Source organism: Symphalangus syndactylus, chromosome 10 (assembly GCF_028878055.3).
Source record: "Symphalangus syndactylus isolate Jambi chromosome 10, NHGRI_mSymSyn1-v2.1_pri, whole genome shotgun sequence".
Lineage (NCBI taxonomy): Eukaryota > Metazoa > Chordata > Mammalia > Primates > Hylobatidae > Symphalangus > Symphalangus syndactylus.
This window is the reverse complement of record NC_072432.2, coordinates 109,489,716-109,516,859: the sequence shown is the minus strand read 5'-3', so window position 1 is coordinate 109,516,859 and position 27,144 is coordinate 109,489,716. Positions and strand designations below refer to the sequence as shown.

At 44.7% G+C, this 27,144-nt stretch overlaps 1 protein-coding gene across 1 annotated transcript in view; it reads right to left on the bottom strand.

Annotated features, from left to right (window-relative positions):
* Positions 1-305: 305 nt before the first annotated feature.
* GALNT15 (polypeptide N-acetylgalactosaminyltransferase 15) overlaps positions 306-27,144 on the bottom strand; it is a 91,185-nt gene continuing 64,346 nt past the window's right edge. Inside the window, exons 6-13 of the mRNA XM_055295513.2 lie at positions 21,508-21,675; positions 18,941-19,058; positions 17,425-17,619; positions 10,598-10,729; positions 10,130-10,234; positions 7,372-7,515; positions 2,037-2,829; positions 306-1,492 (exon numbers count right to left, since the gene is read on the bottom strand). Of these exons, the coding sequence (XP_055151488.2) occupies positions 2,683-2,829; positions 7,372-7,515; positions 10,130-10,234; positions 10,598-10,729; positions 17,425-17,619; positions 18,941-19,058; positions 21,508-21,675 (1,009 nt within the window). The 3' untranslated portion in view covers positions 306-1,492; positions 2,037-2,682. The remainder of the gene's footprint in view (positions 1,493-2,036; positions 2,830-7,371; positions 7,516-10,129; positions 10,235-10,597; positions 10,730-17,424; positions 17,620-18,940; positions 19,059-21,507; positions 21,676-27,144) is intronic.

Below are 27,144 nucleotides of genomic sequence, written 5' to 3'. Positions count from 1 at the left end.
AGCCAAAAAACACATGCAAAAACGCTCATCATCACTGGCCATCAGAGAAATGCAAATCAAAACCACAATGAGATACCATCTCACACCAGTTAGAATGGCCATCATTAAAAAGTCAGGGAACAACAGGTGCTGGAGAGGATGTGGAGAAATAGGAACACTTTTACACTGTTGGTGGGACTGTAAACTAGTTCAACCATTGTGGAAGTCGGTGTGGTGATTCCTCAGGGATCTAGAACTAGAAATACCATTTGACCCAGCCATCCCATTACTGGGTATATACCCAAAGGATTATAAATCATGCTGCTATAAAGACACATGCACACGTATGTTTATTGTGGCACTATTCACAATAGCGAAGACTTGGAACCAACCTAAATGTCCAAAAACGATAGACTGGATTAAGAAAATGTGGCACCTATACACCATGGAATACTATGCAGCCATAAAAAATGATGAGTTCATGTCCTTTGAAGGGACATGGATGAAGCTGGAAACCATCATTCTCAGCAAACTATTGCAAGGACAAAAAACCAAACACCGCATGTTCTCACTCATAGGTGGGAATTGAACAATGAGAACACATGGACACAGGAAGGGGAACATCACACTCCGGGGACTGTTGTGGGGTGGGGGGAGGGGGGAGGGGCAGCATTAAGAGATATACCTAATGCTAAATTAGAACTTAATGGGTGCAGCACACCAACATAGCACATGTATACACATGTAACAAACCTGCACATTGTGCACATGTACCCTAAAACTTAAAGTATAATAATAAAAAATATATATATAAGCATTAAAAAAAGTGTGGCCAGTCAAACTGAGGAACTGAGTTTTAAATTTTCTTTGATTTTAACGGATTTACATTAAAATGGCCACATTTGGTTAGTGGCTACCATATTAGACGGCGAAGGTCCAGAATGTATTCTGAGGAAGGAGAAATGCAGTGAACCCTTGACTTAGCAGGTAGACAATGAATACATAGTTATGATAGGTATTGTTTGGAAACACTGCACTTGCCACTCAGTTTTTCTTATTTGAAGGATACTGTGTTCTGAGATAGCCCAAAGGAGATTAGCATCTTTAGGGGAAGATTTCTAAGCTGATCATGTGGAAAGGTAGGTAACTCCATCTGGGGAAAAATGAATATGAATGGTGTTTATTAAATAGCAGAACCCATCCCATTCAGCAACTCTTACGGCTGAACTAGGTAAGCCAAGTCATAGCAAGGAAAGTCATTTAGTTCTTACTAGCCTCAGATGTGCTCCAGATGAGCTGTGTTCCCCACACTCATGGACATTCAACCTGTGGACACATTTGGGGGTTCCAGACAGTTATAAGTGCTCAGAGATGGCCCTGTCAGCTCTCATGGACGTTGACACCCAAATGTTACCTGTCATAAGAATTTTGGCTCAGGCTCTGGCATTTTCCTCCCAGGAAAAAGGCTTGCTTTTTTGAAAGGTTGCTGTTTCTGCTCCAGTCAGTGCAAACCCTGTAACAGAGCATCAGGAGAGTTTCTCTTTTTTTTTATTTTTATTTTTTTTGAGATGGAGTCTCATTCTGTCACCCAGGTTGTAGTGCAATGGCCTGATCTCAGCTCACTGCAACCTCTGCCTCCTGGGTTCAAGCAATTCTGCTGCCTCAGCCTCCCAAATAGCTGGGATTACAGTCATGTGCCACCACGCCCAGCTAATTTTTATATTTTTGGTAGAGACAAGGTTTTGCAATGTTGACCAGGCTGGTCTCGAACCCCTGACCTCAGGTGATCCACCCACCTCGGCCTCCCAAGGTGCTGGAATTACAGGCATGAGCTACCGCACCCGGCAGGAGAGTTTCTCAACTGTGAAAACCTTTGTTAATGGGAATGCTCAAATTGTGCTGGTACTTCTAACACCAATGACTAAAGAGAAATCGATAGCAAGAGAATCTGGTTATGGTTATGGTTAACCAAGTTAGAGAAGAGCTAGGGCAGGGGGAATAGAGGTAGATCCTCAGTAGGAAGGAAATTCTCCATAATGGGGGAAATTCTCACTAACATGAAAATGTCTTTTCCCAAGTCTCTTGATGCTTTTCAGCTGCTGGGTTGAGCTGGAGAATTGGGCCAAAGTGCGCTTGCAACTTCTCTCCAATCCTAAACCTCCTCTCTGTAGCTTCCTTTCCTTCTTCTGAGATATGGCTTAACAAATGAACACAGCGTTTGTGCTAATAAACCCAATTCAGAGTTTTTGGAATGTCAGGTCATTACATCTGCTTCACCCTTTAATTTTCATGGTTGGCCAAACAGACAATCCAAGTTAAGGCCATTTGAAGACAAATAAATTGATCCATTGGATTTATGTATCCTGGAGGTGCTGCCAGAGAATGTCCAGGCCAGAGAGAAAGCAATTGTTAAGTGCTCAGCGGAGAAAAACAAATAATCTTCTGTACTATGTAATAATCATTTCCCAGTGATGAAGACAACGGTACAATGGATCCCTTTTTTTTTTTTAAAGCAGCCAGCAGTCAATGAAATAAGGTGTGAAAAGGAGAAACTTCCTATATTCTTTCATGGAGCTTTTTTCTCTCCTAACACCAGAAGCACACACACAAAAGGATCAGCTTCATGAAATATATAAGCTCTTTAAGTTCACTTGGAGCTGAACTGTGATGGCCAAAATTCTCTTTTCCTTCTGACATTGACATTCATCGTTCATCCACAGCATTGACCTGGTCAAATCGCCACTGCTGGCAGGCTTTTCCATCACATGGACGCAGGTACAAATCTTTATTGTTTTCTTGCACCACAGCTTCCATGCATTTCCCAGAAAGAATGTGGACAATCATCCCATTCTAAAAAGAGAAAAGAAAAAAGAAAAGAAAACGAGTCCCCCGCAATCAGTCAGCAAAAGAAAATATTTTTAAGATTTGTGCTAATCATTAAGAGAATAACAGATGGTGTGAACTGGCCTGGAAGGAATTGTGGTATTTTGATTAACGTAAAATATAAATTAGGTAGCCCTAAAATTTGGATGTCACTCAAAACCTTAGGGGTAACTAATCCAATTATCTTTATTGTAGTTGTGTAATTTCTTAGAAAGTTCTGATTAGTATAATTCCCAGAGCATTTTCAGTCTTTATGCTGCATTTGTGACATTCATTGTTATCACTGTAGTTGTAAATTTCTGCTTTCAAAACGGTTTAATCCACTTTACCTTCTGTTAATCCTGCAGTTGGGCACTGTTGTTACCAGGCTGTGGTAGTGAGCAAGACCTCTAGGATATACGGAAGGCCTAAATCAGCCATGTTCAGAAGACCTTGGCTATTCCCTGCTCAAAATCACCAGATTTAATATTGAATCCAACCTTCTCCTTTTCAAGAAAAATTTAATTTCTTTATGAAAAATTAAACAACCTTAATCAGCAATGCTGAAAATGCCTATTTATTTATTCATCATTCATTTATTAATGTTTGAGATTTTTATGGTTTGGTTCTGTGTCCCCACCAAAATCTCATGTTGAATCGTAATTCCCAGTGTTGGAAGAGGGGCCTGGTGGGAGGTGATTGAATCATGGGGCAGACTTCCCCCTTGCTGTTCTCTTGATAGAGTTCTCACAGGATTGGTTGTTTGGAAGTGTGTAGCACCTCCTCCTTTGCTCTCTCTCTCTCCTGCTCCGCCATGTGAGGACGGGGCTTGCTTCCTCTTCACCTTCTGCCATGATTGTAAGGTTCCTGAGGCCTCCTCAGCCATGCTTCCTGTGCAGCCTGCAGAACTGTGAGTCAATTAAACCTCTTTTTCTTCATAGATTACCCAGTCTCAGGTATGTCTTTATAGCAGTGTGAGAACAGACTAGTATAGAGATCATAATACTACCCCTTTAAAGTACACAAGTTGGTGGTTTTTAGTATATTCACAAAGTTGTGCAACCTTCACTCCTATCTAATTCCAGAATATTTTCATTACGGTAAAAAGAAACCCACTACCCATCAGCAGTCACTCCCCATTCCTCCCTCCTCCCAGCAATTAATCATTAATCTACTGTCTATATTTATGGATTTTCCTATTCTGGACATTTCATATAAATGGAACTATATAAATGTGGCCTTTTGTAACTGGCTTCTTTCACTTTGTGTAATTTTTTTTTTCCAAGAAGGAGTCTTGCTCACTCAGGCAGGAGTACAGTGGCGTGATCTCGGCTCATTGCAACCTCCATCTCCCAGGTTCAAGCGATTCTCCTACTGTAGCCTCCCATGTAGCTGGGATTACAGGCACGTGACACCATGCCCGGCTAATTTTTTGTATTTTTAGTAGGATGGGTTTTCACCATATTGGCCAGGCTGGTCTTGAACTCCTGACCCCAAGTGATCCACCCACCTCTGCCTCCCAAAGCGTTGGGCACTGTGTGTAATATTTTTAAGGTACATCCATGTTGTGCTACAAAACTTTTTCTTTCTTTTTTTCTTTTTCTTGTATTTATTTATTTATTTATTTTGAGACAGAGTCTCTCTCTGTTGCCCAGGCTGGAGTACAGTGGCGCGATCTCGGCTCAATACAACCTCTGCCTCCTAGGTTCAAGCAATTCTCCTGCCTCAACCTCCTGAGTAGCTGAGACTACAGGTGCGCACCACCACACCTGGCTAGTTTTTGTATTTTTAGTAGAAGCGGGGTTTCACCATATTGGCCAGGCTGGTCTTGAGCTCCTGACCTCATGATCCGCCTGTCTCAGCCTCCCAAAGTGCTGGGATTACAGGCATGGAACCATTGAGCCTGGCCTCTTTTTAAAAAAAATTGTGATAAAAACACACAGCAAAACTTTTACCATCTTAGGCATTTTTAAGTGTAAAGTTTAGTAGTTGAAGTAGTTTGGATGTTGGTCCCCACCTAAATCTCATGCTGAATTGTATTCCCAGTGCTGGAGATGGGGCTTGGTGGGGGATGTTTGGATCATGGGGACAGATCCCTCATGGCTTCGTGCTGTCTTCACGATAGTGAGTTCTTGAGGATCTGGTCATTTAAGAGTGTGGCACCCCCTCCCCCACTCTCTTTCTTTTGTTCCTGCTTTCACCATGTGATATGCCTGCTCCCACTTCATCTTCTGCCATGAGTAAAAGCTCTCTGGGGCCTCCCCAGAAGCAGATGCCACTATGCTTCCTATACAGCCTGCAGGACCATGAGCCAATTAAACCTCTTTTCTTATAAATTACCCAGTCTCTAGTATTTCTTTATAGCAATGCAAGAATGGCCTAATAGGCCTGGTGCGGTGGCTCACAGTTATAATCCCAGCACTTTGGGAGGCCGAGGCGGGCAGATCACCTGATGTCAGGAGTTCGAGACCAGCCTGGCCAACATGGAGGAAACCCTGTCTCTACTAAAAATACAAAATTAGCTGGGCGTGGTGGCAGGCACCTCTAATCTCAGCTACTAAGGAGGCTGAGGCAGGAGAATCGCTTGAACCTGGGAGGCAGAGCTTACAGTGAGCCGAGATCCTGCCATTGAAATCCAGCCTAGGCAACAAGAGCGAAACTCCATCTTTAAAAAAAAAAAAAGAATGGCCTACAACAGTAGTGTTAAATATATTCACATTGTTATGAAACATATCCAGAACTTTGTCATCTTGTAAAACTGAAACTCTGTAACCATTAATAAACAAATTCCCTTTTTCTCCTCCTCTGCCTGCCTCTGGTAACCACTATTTTATTTTCTGTTTCTATTAATTTGACTACTTTAGATATCTCATATAAGTGGAATCGTACAGTTTTTGTCCTTGTGTGATGGGTTTATTTCACCAGCATAATGTCCTCAAGATATGCCCATGTTGTGGCAGGTGATGGGATTTTCTTCATTTTTAAGGCTGAATAATATGTGTATGCCACATTTTGTTATCTCTTCATCCATGGTGGACACCTGGGTTGCTTTCACTTCTTGGCTATTGTAAACAGTGCCACCATGAATAGTATCTCATTCCTTTTTCTGGCTGAATGATAACTTTTAGAAGTATTATTTATTAATGCCTGAAATATGCTGGGTGTATCTTACTCTCTAATCTTTTACTTCTTATTTTTAAGTGCTGTTTCTAAAGTGTATCTTATTCATAGGACTTGTTTAGAAAAATACTTTATGATCATTTATAAAGGACCTTAACTTGACTTATAAGACTTCTTTGAGGCCAGGCATGGTGGCTGACACCTGTAATCCCAGCACTTTGTGAGGCTAAGGTGGGTGGATCACCTGAGGTCAGGAGTTCGAGAACAACCTGGCCAACATGGCAAAACCCTGTCTCTACTAAAAATACAAAAAGTAGCCAGGCACAGTGGCTCACACCTGCAATCCTAGCTATTCAGGAGGCTGAGGCACAAGAATCACTTGAACTTGGGAGGCAGAGGCTGCAGTGAGTCGAGATCACACCACTGCACTCCAACCTGGGTAACAGAGTGAGACCCTGTCTCAGAAAAACAAAAAAGACTTCTCTGAGCATGTGTGGGCCCCTTGAGTCCTGCCTTCAGTTGGTCACCAAAGCCCCAAATGCTTTGTTCTCAAGTGCTTATTGTGCGCTTAGCTTGAGTTTTCTATCATGATTTTTTTCTTTCACAGCCTGCTTTAAGAGTACCAATGCACAGGATTCTGCTTAGTCATTTTATTCTTTTTATTCCCCAGCAGAAGTTGAAGAAAAGAAATTTTTAAAAGGTGTATGTTTATTTCTTTGTATGTTAATATCCCAACTCATGTCAGGAAGAATTTGAAGAAGAGAAAAAGCTGTGTATGAACACAGTGTTGATACTGTCATCTTCCAATCCCGATTCTGTATACGGGACCTGCCCGCTCTCCGTAAGTACTGACATTCCTCCTATTTCCTCCCTAACTTCTGGAAAGGATCTATAGTTTCTTTCCCCGAGGGTAATAGGGGTCAAAATTTTACTAAAATGATGAAATACTTACAGTGGAGTTTGCATTAAAAGGAAGAAAGTGGTATCTATATATCTATATATTTACATCTACATCTATATCTAAAGTTTCTTGGTGGGGGGAGGGACTTTGAATTGCTCCTAAAACCACACCACCAAGGTGGCTGAACGCTCCTTGTAACATGCCTCACCATCCTACTTGTGAACTGAGCCAATAAACTTCAAAAAGAGGCGGATCCCTCTCTCTGCAATGACCAGCATCAGAGCTACACAGAGACCTGGCAAATCATTACACATGAAGATGCCAGTGGGCCAACTTTGCTGCCGGGTTGCCTTTGCTCCCCTGAGGCCTTACTGCCCAGCCACTCAGTTCAAAAGCAGAGGCAGAGGTCCCTAATACCTGACCTCTTGGAAGAGCCCAGGATGCCATGCCAACCAGCAGTTCCTTCTGACAAGCAGCACTACCAGGCTCTTCCTGAACAGATTACTCACCTCCTGGAAGTCCCAGTGCTGCTGGTGGATGGGCAGGCCTTCCTCCGTGCAGTTCTGAAGAATCACCTGCTCCTGCCTGACAGCAAAGCACAGGTGCTGTGGGCTGCCAAAGTGAATCTCCTTCCTGCTGGTGTGCTGCAGGTACTGTGACAAAAGCAATGGTTGTTAGCGCAGCTAGAAAGAGATCCTCTCCAAAGCTGTAGAGGAGGTAAGAACAACCCACTATAGAGCTGAGGTCTAGGGGCAATCTTCAGATTCTGTCGGGGTCAGCAAGACCATATCTCATAGTCAAGTCCAAAAACATGCTGCTAGACTAGTCATAGCCTCTGAAGTCCCCACATTCCAGCTGCTCTCACATTCATATTTACACATCCTGGCATGTTTCTCTGTTACTTTATTTACTGTATCATAGGTGAGGCCATAAAAAATGCTGTGTGTTTTGTTAGTAGACTGTTGAAAGCACAAATGAGGAACCTCTCTGAAGCCCAGGTTGATGTCTTTCTGGAGAGCCCTGACCTGCTCCTAAAACTAATTTTCCTGCAGTGTGTTGTATCTGCTGGCTCTCACTCATGGTTATTGTTTCCTCTAGTGTTTTGTAGTGTTGGATTGTGCACACCTTTGAGAGGGGCTTTAACTGTGAGGATCTTGTGAGGATTAATTAGAAGGCATGTCCTGAAAAGACTATTTTCTGTTTGTTTCTGTCAGGTGCAGCCTGAACCCATTTTTACTATAATTTTGTGGCTTACAGACAGGATCAGCTTCATGGGTATGTGACCTGTGCAGTCACATGGGGCCTCATGCTTAGACGGGTTTAATACTCTTGGTTTAATAAACTTGATTTAATGCTCTGCTCTCACTGTCTTGAAATTCTTAATAATTGTCCAATTAAAGACTACATTGTTTTCTTGCACTGGGCCCTGCAATTAGATAGCCTGTCCTGCTTGAGGATTCCCAAGCTACACAATTAGTATACATGTGAACCTAAGCCCATATTAGATGCAAGCTTGTGATTAAAAATTCTCAGGGGAGAGTAATTTGTTTCCTACTCAAAGCCCCTGTAGGGACAAGCTTCTTGCTATTTTCCTGTGGCAGTGCGTGGGTATTTCTAGTCAAACTTTTCAAGGACAGTTTACCCTTTGAAGGTCAAAGCTGGCTTGCTATGGGAGTGTCATTTCTGACTTCTCATCTCTCATGGGCTGAAGGTGGGCTCTCTTCACTTATCCCTTGCATGGAGCCAACAGCTGTAGATTCCTGGGGTTAACAGTAACCATCCCTCACACTTGGTAGGGCAGTTTCACCCATGTCCAATTCCCCTATTTTCAGTTGCCTCTTCTTTTTTGACCCCTGGAGGTTTCCCTTTCTTTCTTATAAACTCATTTATTCATGAAAAAGGGTGTTTCATATTTTTTTATCCGGCATATCTTATCTAGGTGTTTATAGGGAAGGACTTTCAACTTATCTAGTTTACAATATTGCAGGATCCTAAAGTCCTTACTATTTAAAAAAAAAAAAAAAAAAAAGAACAAGAAAGAGCTAATATTCCTTTTGCATGAAGGAGGCCGTATTGTTCTTTTGTTTCTTTATTTTTTTTTTATTCTTCTTTTTCAAACCCAGAATAATCTCTGTAGAGGCTTCATTATTCTTAATTGCAGGTGAGGAAACCAGGATTTAAAGAAGCCTGCCAAGATCACACAGCTAGAAAATGCGGGAGCTCAGATTCAAACCGAGCTATGTCTGACTGCAAAGCTTGAACAATTTTCACGCTACCATGTGGCTTCTTCACTCAGCACTTGATGTTTATGTCTGCATCCCTTGTGCCAGGTGTGAATGCCTATCAGTATGTCCTAGGAGATTGGTAGAGGGCAGAGCCAAAGGAGGCCAGATGGATCCTGAGCATCTCCCTCCCATGTCTTATAGACCCACAGCCTGCCCCCAGGAACCCAGGGCCTGCACTGCCAAGCCCAGCCTCAGCCAGCCTTCCATGCAGGGCTGGACCGCAGACCCTCAGAGAGATTCTATCTTTTGCCCCTGGGATCTTTGATTCTCATCCAGTGAATCTCTCCAGAAAATTATACTTTGATGTTTGTTTTTATTAGGGGCCTTTGGGATGTGATAACTTAAAAGTCCCTATCATAGCCTGAAAAGAGAGAGAGTTGCGGACAAGCTAGGCTTTCTAGGTTGTCATCAGTTGTGGAAAGAAGTGGCCCTACCAGCCCTCAGCTAGCATCGGCGGAGGTTTCTCCCACTTTGGGCAGTTCCTCCACGACGAAAATTTTGAAGAGAAGAATTACTCCTAAGATATGAGGAGACCTTCCTAATGACGAAATGGTGCTGGAGGCTGGGATGACCCTGTTGCCTCTAGATCCTTATCCTGATTTGATTACCTTCTTCTTCAGTCCTCGGACAATTGAACCTTGCCTGAATCCTGGAGGCTTCTGAGTTTGCAATCCCTGGGCTAGTGACCCTAAGCCTCAGTTTTCTCATCTGTCAAATGAAAAGTTTGGCCAAACAGCCTCTCCATTTCCCTTTAACTAAGATGCTTTTATTTTCTGACAACGGCCCATGTCTGTGCTTACAGATGGAGGTGAGGTGAGGAGAGCTGTGATGAGTCATTACAGTGAGGGACCATGGCAGTCAAGGGACATGGGACCACAGAAAGAAGATACCTCAAAGGGAAGTATGGGGCATCCCAGAAAAATATCACCCACTTTCAAGTCTTCTTGGGCTATGATCCATCCTGAGAAGTCTGACTACCCACCTGTTGCTGCCGGCTGTCACTGCAAGGAGCCAACATCATGGGACAGCCCAGGATGTCCCCTTCTGCCTGGCAGTCTGCACAGAGCCCAAGTCCAGTGTTGTGGAGCTGAAAGTGGACACACATACAGGAGTAAATTCCAAATTCCACTGTAAAGACACCCTCAGTCAGGCACCATTCCTTTGCTGTATTCTCTGGAGTGCAGCCCAAGGCGCATTGTTCAGGCCATAACAACAGGTGTGGTCAAGCTGAAGCCACTGACCCTAAGGGACAGGCCTCTTGAAGGAGGTGCTTTGGGGTAGGTAATGGGGCAAAACCCAGCCACCTTCCTCAGACTTGGGATGGACCCAAGGCCTCTGAGGCCCTGCTAAACCGTGAATGGTTGACCAGGGACATGGAAGAGCTGAACATCTAGTTCTTGTCTTGGGAAGCTTCCCTCTCCCTCCCCATCTTCCCTGGGTCATGCCTTGCCTTTCCAGAGAACCTGGGCCTGGGTTCAGATGGGTACAGCTCAGGGTAGACATTAGCCAGAAACCAGTGGAATGTCCGACAACCCAGTCTCCTTTGCAGCTGCAAGCGTTCCGTGCAGTCTGGATTCTCAGCCTGGGAAGGAGAAAGACACAAGCAGGATGATGAAAGCTTGTCTTGCCCAGAATTCACATGGTTGGGGATGGATTGGCTGGGAAGAAGCTGAAGGATCAGGACAGAAGGAAGGGGCCAAGACCACAGTTCTCCAGGGCTGCAGTGGGGAGGGTCATGTGTTGGGAGAGGAAGGTCTGGAAGGGATAGAATAGCACAGATCTTCCCCACAGAGAGTTGTGGAACCAGCAAGACTGTAAGTGGTATCAGCCCTTTCCCACAATCCCTCAAATCTCCAGTCTATAAAGACTACAATAGGCTGGGAGTGGTGGCTCACGCCTCCAGCACTTTGGGAGGCCGAGGCTGGTAGATCACTTGAGGTCAGGAGTTCAAGACCAGCCTGGCCAACATGGTGAAACCCCATCTCTACTAGAAGTACAAAAAAATAGCCAGGTGTGGTGGTGTATGCCTGTAATCCCAGTTACTCAGGGGGCTGAGACAGGAGAATCACTTGAACCCAGGAGGCAGAGGCTACACTGAGCCAAGATCGTGCCACTGTACTCCAGCCTAGGCAACAGAGCAAGACTCCCTCTCAAAAAAAAAAAAAAAGAGTCTATGATATCTGTGCTTTAATGATTTTTCTGCAGAAGCTGGCAAAGTGGTGGGGCTTTGCACCTAGGTTGGTGTAAGGAGAAACCACGATGGGCCTCATGGAGTCAGGAACTGACCCATAGGCAATTGAGATGAAGTTGGCTGGGAAATTGTGGGCTAGGGGTTGGGGCAAGGCAAGTTTATCTTTCTTCACCTCTGGGTACCATTAATGAATGATTCTTTTGGGCTACACTATCTCCTCTTTTTGAGATTCTCTCTTATGATACAATTGTCCTAGGATGAAGATGAAGGCAAATCCTTAACACTAGTACAAATTAATGATTTTGGCCACATTGATGATACAAAGAACTGTACCCAAAAGTTTAGTACCAAATCTTGGATACTTTTAGGGAAGAGAGAGGTGACAAGGATGGGTTGGAATGACCACAGACAAAAAAAGAGAGAACCCTTTCCTGGCATGGGGAGAGGAAGCAAGCTGGCCATGTCAGAGTTCCCGCTTCATGGCCTCCAATCTGACAGTAAGACACGGGTCCACCAGGCTGTGTAAAGTACAATTGGTTTGGTTATGCTTTCGCTCTCTCTTTTAGACCTCAGCTGGAAATGTGGTAAGTCTGTTGTACTGAAATTCTCTCTAGACACTTCTCAAAGTGTAATTCCCTGAGCATCTGCCTGAGAAATGCCATGGAGCTAGTTAAAAATGTAGATTCCTGGGCCCTGCCCCAGAGATGATACAGTTGTTTGGGTTGGAGGCCCTGGAATCTGCATTTTAACCATTTCTCCTGGTGAGTCTTTTTCACACAAAGTTTGAGAAAACTTCTCTAAGTCAGGGATTTCTTGTTTGTTCAGCATATTTACCCACCATGAAACCAAGGGGATCTATTACTTTTTCCTCTAAGTAAATTAGTATAAGTTTCTTAATGGCTTCTTGGCATTCTTTGTGTTTATTTGAGACCTCCCTAGACCTTTCCCAGAGTTGGACTTTGCTACCAAAACAGAAACATTTCTTCATGTGAGTTTTATCACTTTTACTTTTCTTGATAAACTGATAAATCTACCCAATCTTTGACCTTGAATGAGGGGCAGGCTGACAATGAACTTTCCCTTCTGTACAATTATGTCTGAGAGAAGAGAAAACAAGGAAGTGTCAGCTCCCCAAGCAGCAAAAGTCTGGCCTTGTCTTTTGGGTGCCCAGGATTTCTGTATCTCAAAATCCTTGTGGGGGTTTTGGGGTGGATGGAGAAATAGAAATAGTTAGGGCAAAATTAACTTTCAGTTATTTAAAGTAAATGCATGCTATCAAATACCTTCAGGGAGGTAGGAATGTCACAGAAACCTTGAAATCAAAGTAAGTGATAGTACATTTCCAAAGCATGAATTAATGGAAATGTTCAAAAGAGAGAGAAATAAAAGGAGCCCTCTGCTAAAGGTCTTCTCACTGACCAGTAAGAGTGCCATTCCCCTTGCAAAAGTCATCAAATGAACAAAGTGGACATCTGTGAATCAGAGAACGGACACCCAAATGGATACAAGAAGAAAAGGGTACCTCACCTGCAGACTTTATGAAGGTAAGCCTAGCACTTACTCTCCAAAGCACTCTTTCACATTTCATTTTATAGTATACTCACAACAGTTATTGAGTTCTTAGAGGTTAAATGACTTTCCCAGGGTCAATAGCTTCTAAGAGGTCAGAGTGTTATATTAGGTAGCTAGTCAGACATGAGCAGGGCAGGAGAGGATTTTCCCAAAACCCCCCAACCTCCAGGGATGTCACACCACCATCAGGTGTTGGTTAGGCAGTTGTTAACTGTCTCTCTAAAATAATATTAGTTGCAGCTGGCACCAGGGAAAGGCAGTCTCCCAACAGATAGAAAAACCTGAAATTGGTGATCAGCTTCCCGATACGATCTCAGGAGCTGGGCAAGTGGGCTCAAGCATGTGCACTAAGAGGCAAAATGGTGGCGTTTAACTGGTACATGACCTTCCTCCGGGAATGCACAACTGGTAACGCGTCACATGAGCATGTGAACAATTTCAGTAAACACACTGCGCATACCCCCCTCCCAAGGGCTAACAGGCCACTGCACATGTGAACAGCCCCCACCAGGGGAAGAATCAGGGAAGAAGGGACACAAGCCCCCAGAAGCATGCCAATGTATAAGACCCCAAGTCAAAGATCAAACAGCACACTTAATTGATTGCTCAAGTCCCCCACTTGGCCCTGTTCCAAATGTACTTTACTTCCTTTCATTCCTGTCCTAAACTTTTTTTTTTTTTTTTTTTTTTTTTTTTTTCCAAGAGAGAGTCTTGCTCTGGCTCGCAGGCTAAAGTGCAGTGGGGCAATATCAGCTCACTGCAAACTCCACCTCCCTAGCTCAAGCCATCCTTCCACCTCAGCCTCCCGAGTAGCTGGCACTACAGGTGCACACCACCACGCCCAGCTAATTTTTGTAGATTTTGTAGACACAAGGTTTCACCATGTTGCCCAGGCTGGTCTTGAGCTCCTGGCAAACTTTTTAATAAACTTTCACTCCTGCTTTAAAACTTGCTTTGGTCCCTCACTCTGCCTTATGCCCCTCAGTTGAATTCTTTCTTCTGAGAAGGCAAGAATTGAGGTTGCTGCAGAACCATATAGATTCACCACTGATAACAAGAGCCAAAGGTTGATCTCAGGTTTATAAATTTTTTTTTGCCATCCATCCATTCCACCAATAAATGTTGATGGAGTACCTACTATGTGCATAGGATTTAACTAGGCATTGGAGATTTAAAGGTCAGCAGAATAAATACTCTTCCTGCCCTTTTTGAGCTTGTAAGTCTGTGGAACATTTATCGAGTGTCCTTCTTCTTCTTCTTCTTCTTCTTCTTCTTCTTCTTCTTCTTCTTCTTCTTCTTCTTCTTCTTCTTCTTCTTTCTTCTTTCTTCTTCTTCTTCCTCTTCTTCTTTTTTTTTTTTTTTTAATGGAGTCTCGCTCTGTCACCAGGCTGGAATGCAGTGGCACAATCTCAGCTCACTTCAACCTCCGCCCTCTGGGTTCAAGCAATTCTCCTGCCTCAGCCTCCTGAGTACCTGGGACTATAGGCACGTGCCACCATGCCCAACTAATTTCTGTATTTTTAGTGGAGACTAAAAATACATGTTAGCCAGGATGGTCTCGATCTCTTGACCTCATGATCCACCCACCTCGGCCTCCCAAAGTGCTGGGATTACAGACATGAGCCACTGCTCCTGGCCGGGCACCTTCTATATACCAAAGACATCCCTGCCTTCCCCCAAATTCAGATAGAACTATAGAGGATAGCTTATTTATGGACCTCCAACTGTTTCTGGAAAAGTATGGTGTCTACATTTGAGGATTACTGTTTCGATATTAGAGAGCTAAGAGAGAAAAAATACTGAAAGGTTGGACTAGTTCTAGTTCTACTTCCGGTTCTCTCCCCACTTCTCTTTAGCAACTTACCCTCTCATGGGGCCTCAGTTTTCTATTTTATAGAATGAAAGACCTGGGTGAATACAAATAAGCACTTAAAAAATCCTGCAATCACCATCTGGACAAGCAAACTGGATTTTCCCAAAAGCAGACCAGTCATGCTCTAAAAAATCATGCCAGTCCCCAATTTCTGTAATTGTCTAGAACAAAGTATATATTCACAGGCACTTCTAATTGCACCAACCAATGTGGGAAGAAGGTTGAAGTTCTGTAAATAATTTGCATGCTGTTGCATTAGGCTGGCCACAGCCAACATGCCATGTCCTAATGAGCCCATCTGGTGGAAAGTTGGTCTGGCGCATCAAAAATTATGCAATATTTAACACTTCTTTAAGAGTTCTTTAGAAATGCAGTCTGTGCCAATGTTAAGAAAATGCCCTCTGAAAGCAAAGAGCTAATACTAAATCCCAAGAGAGAAAAACAGATGGTTTGGCCAAAAGAAACCCAAGAGATTAAAAACCAGAGAAGCTCTGTGGACCTCTACAGAACTCTGTAGAAGGCCACTTGCTCCCCGTTACTAATTGAGTAAAGTCTGAACTGTTTAGCCTGACCCTCAGGGGCTCCAGAATCTTCCCCCAACTCCTCCTCTGGATGTCTGAGTTGAACCCATTCAGCCATTCTTCAGATGTGACCTCCCCTGGAAAGATGTCTGTCATGAGCCTGTCTAGGATGAATCACTCTCACCTTTGTGAACATTATCTCTTCCAGAGGAGCTCCTGCCCCACCAAGAACCTGATAAGCATTGGGTATGGTTCTCTGTCCCCTGCAGGACCCACCCAGGGCCTGGCACAGAGCAGGTGCTTGGTTGACCTTTGTTGACCATTAGTAGCCATGACAATAATGATGGTATTAATAGTAAACACACAAGCAGGGCTTACTCAGTGCCAGGCACTCGTCTAAAGTGCTTTGGCTTTATTAACATATTTATTCATCCTAACAATAGACGGAAAGCTTAACAAACAAGGAAGCAGAAACACTGAGTGTTTGAGTAACTTTCGGATCATATAACCAATACTTAAACCCAGACCATCTTGTTCTTGGAGTCCATGGGCTTAACCATCAGACTATACAGCTTCTAGATCGGTGTCTAGACTTGGACACATGCTTCCCCTTCCCATAGATGGAGATGGAGAAGGAGACTAAAGAAGAACAAAGATGCTAGCTAGTAAATGAGCTGGGTCCTTGTGAGAGTTTTCCTTTCAATCCCAAAGCCTTCCTGGAGGAACAAAGGAGGCTGCTGTTAGTAGCACTTCTCCTGTACCAGGAAAGGAGCCAATGCCACTCTGTGTAATAGTGTGACTAACCGACGGGGTCCAAGGGGAGACTCTAGCCTGCCTAGACCTTGGGAATTACTGTTGAGTCCTGAGACTCTGTGTACTGTTAACACTTTCCCCAGCTAAAGAAACAAAGATCCTGAAGTTCATGGAGTCCTGACACATCCCAGGCCCTGGAGGCTATTCCCACTTAGGGAAGGGGTTGGATCTAGAATGGGGAGGAGGCAGATCCCTGAGGACCAGGACAGAAGGGGAGGCACTGGGGCTGCTCTACGAGGCTTCCCTGTCAGGCTGGCCCTGCACTCAGGCATGTCCTTTCATTTAAGGAGCCTAGGCTTCATCTGTGGCATGCAAACTCACATATAACTCACACCCCAGCAGTGTGGGCTGCTGAGGGGCTTGTGGGAGCTGCTCCAGGACTGTTGTGGGTCCTGGGAATCTCGTCTTTGGAGCCCCCACTTTCAGCACAGCAAGCATTAATGTGAACCCATTTCCCACATTAAATGGCATTTATGGGTCACTCTGGAAGGACTGGGCTGAGCAGCCGCTGACCAATTGATAATGTGCTGTTTGTGGACATTTAGTTAAATGTTTAAAATTTTTATTTTTCTGTGGCTTTTTTGGACTCTATTTTTATTTATTTATATTTATTTACTTATTTTTTTGTTTTGAGACAGAGTCTCGCTCTGTCACTCAGGCTAGAGTGCAGTGGTGTGATCCCAGCTCACTGCAAGCTCCATCTCCCAGGTTCATGCCATTCTCCTGCCTCAGCCTCCCGAGTAGCAGGGACCACAGGTGCCCACCACCATGCCCGGCTAATTTTTTGTATTTTTAGTAGAGACGGGGTTTCATCATGTTAGCCAGGATGGTCTCGATCTCCTGACCTCATGATCCACCTGCCTCAGCCTCCCAAAGTGCTGGGATTACAGGCATGAGCCATCGCGCCCGGCCTTTGGAATCTATTTTTATATTTAATATTTGTTTCATGTCTTGGATCATTTCATAGCCCTGAGCCCTTTGCTCAGGATGAAAGGAGACCTGGCCTTGGAGACCTATCTCATCGCTTCTCTGTGCCAACCCCTCCCCTGGCCCCAGGTGAGGGATCCCATCCCATAGATGTCATCCCTAGATGTTAGGGAGCTTCAGGCCAAGGCCAGCTATGCTGTCCCATGGAGAAGCCGGAGAGACAAAGGTGAAGAAGCCACTTGAAATAGGGCAGCTCGAGGGAAGCTCAAGCCAGAATCTTCTGTTTTCCCCTCCAGGCAAGAGAAAGGAGCCCTCCCTGGCCCGCCTCCTGCTAGTGGCCCTGTGCTGGACACAGAAGCCCCACTTGGCTCTCTCCTTACCTTGCTCAAGGAGAAGGCCTCTGGGCTATGCCTGTAGAAGGTTTCTTTGAATGACCCCAGCCAGGTCTCAGCAATGCGAACCTTGTTCCTCAGGGTGGCCTCCTGGTCGAGGGGGGAGTGGGCATCCTGATTTTGGTAGATGTGCCCTACCCGAGAGCAGGGAAGGATTTCGACGGAGCCACCACAGAGCCAGGCCTGCCGTGAAGGGAAAAGATAAACACCTCAGCATTCCACCTTTAAGAACGGTGGGAAATAGGGCGCCCTGTCTATGAGGGGCTGGCAGAATGTGCAGGAAATCGTGAGCACTCAATGGTGAAGATGATTATGGTCCTCAGGGTGGAGTAGAGTTTCCAGATTTGGAAATTCTGGGCAGGGGAGTGACAGGGTGGAGAGAATAGAGGCAGTTGTCCCAAAATGGGGACAAGAGGGCCATCCCCATGCAACTACCTGAATATGCTGCCCTTCAAACACATGCAGATCCAGCACTTAGAGAGATGTAGCATGTGAATTAGCACCCCTATTCCCCAAAGGACACTTCCTCGGGGAAAAAGATGTCCCCAGTGGTCCAGGATATCTCAATGCTTGTGAAGTGTGCTACAAAGGCACCAGAAGCTGTTTGTAGTAGAGACAGAAGCAAGCTTTCCTGAGACATAGTCTTTGCTATTTCAAGAAATTTCCCTCTGCTCTTCCACTCCCAAATGGCTGGAGTTCATTTGGCAGGAAGCCTTTCATTCCACATTTGGGGATAAAGGTTAAAGTAGAAGCAGTCCTAGGATAAGCAGCATATGAATGGAAACACCAAAACTAGGGTTCCCAAACTATGTGCCAAGGTGCCCCAGGGTGCCATAGCAAACTCATAGGGTCTGGTGTTAAATTTTTGAGGGAAACATGGTGACATCTGTTGGACTTTATGCAGAATATAAGCTTCAGGTAATTCACACTTTCAGCATTAGATCTCTGCACTTTTGATGATGAATTTTTTTTGGTGTTGGGTTTTCGGAGGATACTGTGATGAAAAAGCAAGTATCATGCTAGAAAGCAATGTGGAACAGGAAATGAGGGTGACTCCAAGGTTTGAGAAGTTGTGTGGTGCCCAACAGGTGCTAAGTTTTTACGACAAGTATTAAATTGTTTGGACCAAACTACTCAATACACAGAACTTTGGGTATTTGTTTTGGACTATGGGTGCTATGAAAAAATTACTAAGATGCTAAGAGCGCTATGAATAGAGAATGTATGAGAGCCTCTGGAATCTCTGCACAGAAGTTAAAATATGTGAGAGTATGCCCATTCCTGGAAGCAGATTTTGAAGGCACTGAGAGTGAAACCAAGCTACAGCACAGGAGAGATGGGAAACTGTGAGAAATGGGAGGTTTGACACACAACACAGGAATGACTATAATTTTCCCACAGCCTCATTCCTTCCCAGTGACATTTCTAATGCCTGCCTCCGAGCTGTGACCATACACACCACTCCAGAGATCCCACCTCTGTCTTTCCTTGGTCCAGGACATACCTTGAAAGACAGTTCGAGGTTTTCACCACCTCGCAGCGACATAAGAGGGTCATACCCTCCGGCGTTTTGGAAGTAATGTCTGTCCATGGCCACCACCTCTCCGGGCACCACAGGGCTCCTGGACACAGAAGACAGGCAGGACACTGCAGTTCATAACCCAGAGCACAGCAAGCAAGGCTGGGGGCTGGGGCTTCCCAGGTGGGAGCTCCAGTGGCTGAGAGAACAGGCTTTGGGCTCAGGTAAAATGCAATGTTTTTAATTGCAAGACTGGAGCAGAACCATGATGTCAGAAATCCCAGTATTTGATGAAAAGAGAGCTATTCTTGCCTGGGCCTTTTATACTCTGTCCTCAGGTACTGCTCCTAGAGAGGGCCTAGGGACCACACCTGAGATTCCCCTGCCCTCTGGCTTGAGTCCCTCTGGCTTGAGTCCCTCTGGAAAGATGTTTGGGAAGAAGGCCTTGGTTAAAATCAGGTACCCTAAGACAGGTAGCACCAGGCCTGACACAGAGACATGGTCAGGCTCTTTCCTCCTTTCTCTTTCTCACCCTCTTCTGTTTTCCTAATGACCATCCACCCTCTTCCCAATTCTATGATGAATCCACGAGGGACCCTGGAAGCAGATAAGTCCTCACTGCCCTAGGGGAAAAATACATGATTTATAAACACAAGAAGCTAGAAACCTTTAATAAGGGAATTAAGATCATAATATCCCTCAGAGGGATTTTAAACAGAGAAAGATGTAGTCAGAAGGTTTTTGAAAAAGGGTCTCTTCATCTAGAAGGAACAAATTTGAATGCAGCCAAACTCTGGGAATTTTTCAAAGTGTAAATGACTGAGAGTTCAGATTTTTCTTAATTAGCAAAGAAATAGTAATGCATTAACAAAGCTACTGGCCTTTAGGTTATAAAAATTCTACATTATACCAAAATACTAAAAACTGATATTGTAATGATTATTCAGTATAATTTCCAACTCTGCCACTCCCAATTTGTAAGATCTTAGGTGGGCTATGTGTCTTTGAGCTCAGCTTCCTCACCTCTAATTGGGGATAAAATAGTGTTTCATAATTGGGTTTTGGGGGATGACTAAGGTAAGCCATGTAAAATATGTAGCTCTGTGCATGCCACATTTTAAATGCTTACTGGATTTTGATGTTACAAGTTCAGCATTCCTTTTCTGACACCTGTGGGGCCAGTGTGTTTTTTAATGCAGAATTTTTTGGACTTTAAAGAGGGACATACATCGTATACTACACATCAGTTGTAGTGGGGTCTGCCCGGCACTCTTTAGTCAAATATACTAACATTTCTTTGATGAAACACACATATTTTCACGGTAAGCAGTAAGTGGGACAAATAAGGCCGATGCAGACACCCCATGTCAGTTCAGGGCAGCTTTTGCTGTCTAATGATTTTGTTTTCGTTTTTTGTTTTTGAGACAGAGTTTTGCTCTGTCACCCAGGCTAGAGTGCAGTAGTGTCGTCTCAGCTCATTGCACCCTCTGTCTCCTGGGTTCCAGTGATTCTTGTGCCTCAGCCTTCCAAGTAGCTGGGACTACAGGAGTGTGCCACCATGCCCAGCTAATTTTTTTATTTTTAGTAGAGATGGGGTTTCACCATGATGGCCAGGTTGGTCTCGAACTCCTGGCCTCAAGTGATCTGCCCGCCTCTGCCTCCCAAAGTGCTAGGATTACAGGCATGAGTCACTGCATCTGGCCTGCTGCCTAATTAATTATTAAACAAATGCTTGGTTTTTCGAGCTTTTTGGATTTTGCAATTGTGAATAATGAACTGTGGCCTTGTATTTAAAATATAGCATAGCAGTGAAGCAGTCGTCTCAAGGGCCTGGCTGTCTGGGTTTAAATTCTGGATTCACCTCTCATTGGCTTTATAGTGTTGGGAAACTTTTAAAATCCTTATGCACCCCAGAAACCGTGGAGGCAGACAACCAACCCCACTGTGTCCTTTCAGAATTCATGACCCACAGAATTCATGAGCTTAATAAAATGGCTGTGTTTTACACCAAGTTTGAGGTGATTTGTTATGCATAAGATATCTAGTACTTCTACTTAAATAGAAGAGTCATCCACAAACCAAACATGTGAGAAGCGACCCATACAATAGGATATATTTGAGACCTGTGGTTCTTAGCATTCACCTGGTTGAATTCTTCCTATTTGCTAAGATGGGACCTGAGGAATTCACACTACCTGATGAGAGAGCTGGGCCAAGATTCCATCTCAGGTTGCCACACACTGGGGCATTAACTGATGCTATCTGGAAGTCCCTGTCAGAACTTTATGAATATGACAATATAATGGTGGTAGCACCTACATCTGGGTGCCTGGCACTCTCTAAGTGCTTTTCACATATTAGTTCATTCAATCTTCACAACAACCCTATAAGGTAAATACTATGATTGCTCTCAATTTACTGATAAGGAAACCGTGGCATACATTAAGTAATTTACGAGGAAACTGTGGAGGTAGGATTAGACCCCAGGCAGGCAGGCTGCAGAGTCCATCCTGAGGAGGCAACGGCAAAGCAAGTGTGAAATGGGTACTCACCTGATGGGGCTTATGGGGGACTGCAGGGCCATCTTCACATGCTCTGGCAAAGGTTCCCAATGGAAATCCAGCTTCCAGTCCAACACCCCACGCTGCAGGTCCTTTGAGGGGTAATACTGGAAAGTCTTCCAGTCAATCACATCTATCACCGGAGATACCACTCGGCTCCTGGAAAGAATTGTGGAATCAAACAAGGGACATAAAGCATTCACTTGCTGGGGCTGGAAACAGTCTGTACATGGGCTGCCCAGTATGGCGGCTACCAGACACCCGTACCTAAGATGGGTTTATCCAAATCAGGTGTGGAGTAAGTGTAACATACACCCTGCATTGAGAATACTTAGTATGGAAAAAACGATGCAAAAATATTAATAATTTTTACATTGATTATATGTTGAAATGGTAATATTTTGGATATACTGGGTTTACTGAAATATATTATTAAAATTAACTTCATCTGTTTCTTTTTTTTGTAATGTGACTATTAGAAGTTTTTTAATTACATGTGTGGCTCGTGTTCTATTTATATTGTACAGCACGGTTCTAGAAAATGTTTTTCCATAAGGAATTAGGGTGCATCGCTTTAAAGAGCATGCCAGTACTTTTCTTTCTTCAAAAACCTTTCTTGACAGCACTGAGAGATACAGAGAGGGGTCCTAGGCTCAGCTCTGCTACTAATGAACTATGTAATCTTGAGATACCTGTTATACCTCTCTGGGCCTCAGTTTCCTCATTTGTAGAATGGGAGGTTGAACTACTTCCCACAAAGGCCTTTCTCAGCTGCAATGCTCTAGGACTGTGGCTCTTAAATTCTTTTGGGGTCCTTGATCCCTCTGAGATTCAGGGGAAAACTATGGGCCACTCCTGAGTGAAATCTTACATGTCCATATAAAAAATATTGTGCACGATATCAGAGAATTTATGGACCACTGCTCTCAGATCTAGTTCTTCCTCCTTGTAGCATAAAACTTGATTGGCTTGAGAAATCAGGATTTCCAAGCCCTAGAAGTATCCTTACTGTCAATGCATGCGTATATGGACATCTGGTATCTATAACCAAAGTCCTGAATATCTTGGTTTACTTGCTCATTTCCTGCTACTGTTGGTGATTTTTAGCCCAATTTTTTTTTTTTTTTTTTTGCACAGCCTGGAGATATGACTGCAGAGTCATGTGAGAAATTGACATGGGTCATATACTTTTTAACTAAGTAGGTAATCACTCAGGTGTACCAGGAGTTGCTATCCACCTAGCCAATATCTCAATCACACTTTCTCCCCCTGGCCTGTCATGATAATTATGTCTTAAATCTGTGCCATGGACTGAATCAGGCCTGAACTTCAGGGTGGCTAGAGGATACCACTCTAAGAGAAGTGAGATTCCTGGGAGGGGAGATACTAGCCACATTGTGTTTACACTACCATCAGATTCCATCTCTGTTCCATTGTCTTGGAGAGAGCCAGGGTGGCCCCACGATTTCATTATCTGCTTTAATCTATGGCTTTAGGTAACTGACATAAGTGTAAGGAGTTGTGGGGTCTATATTTAGAGCAAGGATCTTAATATGCTTTTCCTGCCTCTTTCACATTGTTTCTGCTGGAAGGCAAAGGGACTATAATCCCTCTGGGTTTCCCCTATTTTGGGGTACCCTGTATTGACCTAAGAAAACTGAGAACCCAGACCAGGGAGGAAATGAGGGCACCCAGAGTCCCTTCCAGAGTCTCCACTTACCGTGTAATGAACCAGGCAGATGGATAAATTTGGCTATTGGCAAAGCATTTTGTGGAATTTTGGAATCAAGAGCCAGGGAACTGTGTGGCTGAATTAGGAAGAAATGTATGAAATTTGTACCACCTTCAGCAATCGTAAGAGGACAAGAAAGGGACTTGCATTCAAGCATTCCCGCAATTCATCCTAGACCTCTATGCTGTGTATTTCTTTCTCTTTTTTTTTGTAGACGGAGTCTCGCTCTGTCGCCCAGGCTGGAGTGCAGTGGCGCGATCTCGGTTCACTGCAAGCTCCACCTCCCAGGGTCACGCCATTCTCCTGCCTCAGCCTCCCAAGTAGCTGGGACTACAGGTGCCCGCCACAACGCCTGGCTAATTTTTGTATTTTTAGTAGACACGGGTTTTCACTGTGTTAGCTAGGATGGTCTCGATCTCCTGACCTAGTGATCCGCCAACCTTGGCCTCCCAAAATGCTGGGATTACATGCGTGAACCACTGCACCCGACCTCTTTTTTTTTTTTTTTTTTTAATGGTCTCACTCTGTCGCCCAGACTGGAGTGCAGTGGCACAATCTGGGCTCACTGCAACCTCCACTTCCCAGGCCCAGGGATTCTTCAGCCTCAGCTCCCCGAGTAGCTGGGACTACAGGCATGAGCCACCATGCCTGGCTAGTGTGTGTGTGTGTGTGTCTGTGTGTGTGTGTGTTTAGAAATGGGATTTCGCCATGTTGTTGAGGCTGGTCTCGAACTGCTGAGCTCAAAGTGATCTGCCAGCCTTGGCCTCCCAAGGTGCTGGGATTACAGGTATGAGCCACTGCACCCAGCCTGTGCTGTGTACTCCTTAACAAAGGAGTACATTGCTTTTTATTAGAAAATGAGAATTCTAAAATTCATTATGTTTCTCTTTTTGTTTTGTCTTTCTGGAAGCTCAGAGTGACATGTAAAACTCACTTCTAATAACTGTATTACACCTGATTCCCAATACCCTCTTTTCCTTTCTGAAATCTTCTTTTTCCTCTATTTTAACTGTGTACAACAATGATTAATCATGAGCTTCCCTGAGTACATTTTAGATAGAGATAAAGAATAAAATGTCAATGAATGAAGTGAGGAGTGTTTTCTATTTTGGTCTTTATTCCATGGACCACAGTGACTGCCTAGCAGGACTAAATTACTAACTGTCGTCTACTGACTCAAAAAGGGTGATTAATTCAAATAAAAAACCCACAGTCTTCTATTTAGCTTTGTGGTTTTGTACCTACAGATGTGTCTGGTGTTCTTGGAATTCACATAAAGCAAAATAGCGAGGTGACCTCGTTTGACTTGGAAGGAGCTGGAAGTGTCTCCTTACTTCGTCAGTCCCTCACCTGTGAATTGAGTTTTAACCCGCAGGCAGGTACAAGGTTGATCCTATGTTAAGCCTTTCTAAGTTCCAGGAGATCAAGTGCTTATGTTTCAAAAGGCAAACAGAAGGAGTCAAGCTGCCAACAAAGACTGGTTCACTGAACTATGTGAGATCTACGAATACATTACTGTCCAGATATTCAAGAGCTAACTGTAGTTTCAAGCTTCCCGTAACCTTTTACCACAATAAAGAATAAGCCCTCGTTTATCTCATTCCTTGTTAATTCTCCTGAGCCTGGATGTTCCTCGAGGTCCATGATACACGAGCCATTTTCGAAGTTCATGCGTATTCTTGGTGTTTGTGGAAAGTCTCTTATACCAGAAGCAGAAGGCTCTGAATTCTCCCTTCCCAGAGCTCTTGCTGCTCAGGTGTGACCGCATGACTGGCACTGGCTCTTCCGGGGTCAGATATGAGGACGTATCATGCTGAAGGGTATGAAGTACAATGGTTGCTGGAGAGTTTCCTTGGGGCATCTGAGTCAAAGAAGGCTGCTCCCTCTGGGGGCCCAGGAGGCATCCTGACCTCCTGCTGCTCGTTGACGTGCACATGCGCGCATACACACACACACACGCACACACACACACGCACACACACACACACACACGCACACGCACACGCACATGCACACACACACACGCACACACACGCACACATGCGCACACGCGCACACACGCACACACGCACACACACACGCACACACGCACACACACATGCACACACGCACACACACACACACGCACATGCTCGCTCCCCCCCACACTCAGACTCTCACATGCTTACACACACACACACTGACTCACATGCACAAACACAAGGCATTCTTACACTGCTTTCCATCATTTAACCCTTCAAAGGGCAGAGTGGGAGGTGTTCTTCTCCCCGCCCCACATTGCTTCTCCCCATAGCACCCCTGACTGATCTTGAAGGACTGGATGTCTCGCAGATAGGGACCAGACCCATCTTCAAGTAAGAGACAACTTGGTCAGCTTCTTGAGATGATATCATCTTTCAGCCCCTTTCAAGACTGTCCCTTTCCCCTTAGAAACCTTCATCCTTCCAGGGGTATGGCTTCCACTGCTTGGCTTGGGTATGAGAGCTGGCAGTCAACACAAGGCAGCTGGGAGCTGGATACAACAGCTAGTCTTGATTCCCAACATTGTTACTTTGTGTAGAAACTGGCCATCAGTCAGCACCTCCCAGGGCTTCCCTAAAATCACTTGCCCATAGGGAGACTCTGTGTAGAGTTGCTGAACAGTTGCAGGAGTTGTACACTGTGCAACCCAAGAGAACACCTCTAATATCATCATTACTGTAAATTTGCATTTTTATTTTGACAATTTGCTGACAGTTGGCATCAGGATGTCTTATTCTAATAAAATCAGTATGTTATGACCAATTTTCTGAGGAATGGGAGTCAGGAGGAATGGTCATGAGGAAGGGATTTCAACCAATGCAAACAAAGTTGCCACATGGCTAGTGGGAACCTGCTAGGCAGGGACAGGGGAAAAAGTCTGGTCAGCAGGCTCTGAATTCTTTGGCAAGGGTGTGGAAGAGGCTACAACTCTTTGAAATAGCTGATTTGTGGCTTATTGCACTGCTCACTCGCCACTCCCACCCCCCACCCCCCCCCTTTTTTTTTTTTGTAAGAGCTCTTAAAGACCCTTTTCTGTCTTTTGGGCACTGTGTCCTCATCTGGTGACAGAATGTCTCCTGACACAAGCCTTGGAGACAGCTGGGCCCCCTTTCCTCTCCATGTGAGGAGCTGCACCAAATGGCTTCCACAGCTTGGCATGTGGGCGACGTCCCCTGGGGAGTAAAGCACACACTGAATGAGGCTGCTCTCCCTGCCACAGCTCATAGAGCGTTGCCATGTGGAGTGGAGAGAGTGGGACTCAGATACCAGAGAAGTGGGTTTTCTTCCAGATCCTCACTTGCCAAGGCCTACAAGCTGGACACTGGGGCCCAGAGAAAACATAGTGGACAAGAAGCCATGAATGAGGTGTGGAGATGATGAAAATGTGGTCACATCAGGCAGAAGAGATAGAACCAAAAGAGGAAGCTAAGCCAGTAACACACCAGGATCAGAGGCCCAGTGTGTGTGTGTGTGAGAGAGAGAGAAAGAGAGAGAATGACAGACCAAGAGACAGAGAGAGACAAAGACCGTGAGAGAGGTAGAGAGGCAGACAGAGAGAGACAGGAGGGGAAAAGAGGAGAGGGGAAGGGCACAGGAAATTAGAATGTCTCTTAATCACAAAGGGCTTCCCAGGGAGCCCCATTTTCTTTCTAGCCTAGGACACTGAGGTACTGCCATGTCTTTCTCCCTTCACCTAGCTCTGCGAAATGGGGCCCCGATGTGAGAAGCAGACACAAGGGACTCACAGCAGCGGGTAACACATGTCTCACAACCAGGGGTGGGGTTAGGGATGACTAATGTTTCTCCCTGACCAGCTTCTCCAACTCTTAAAAAGAAAGTGTACACAATAAAAAGAGCATTAGACCCAGAGTCAG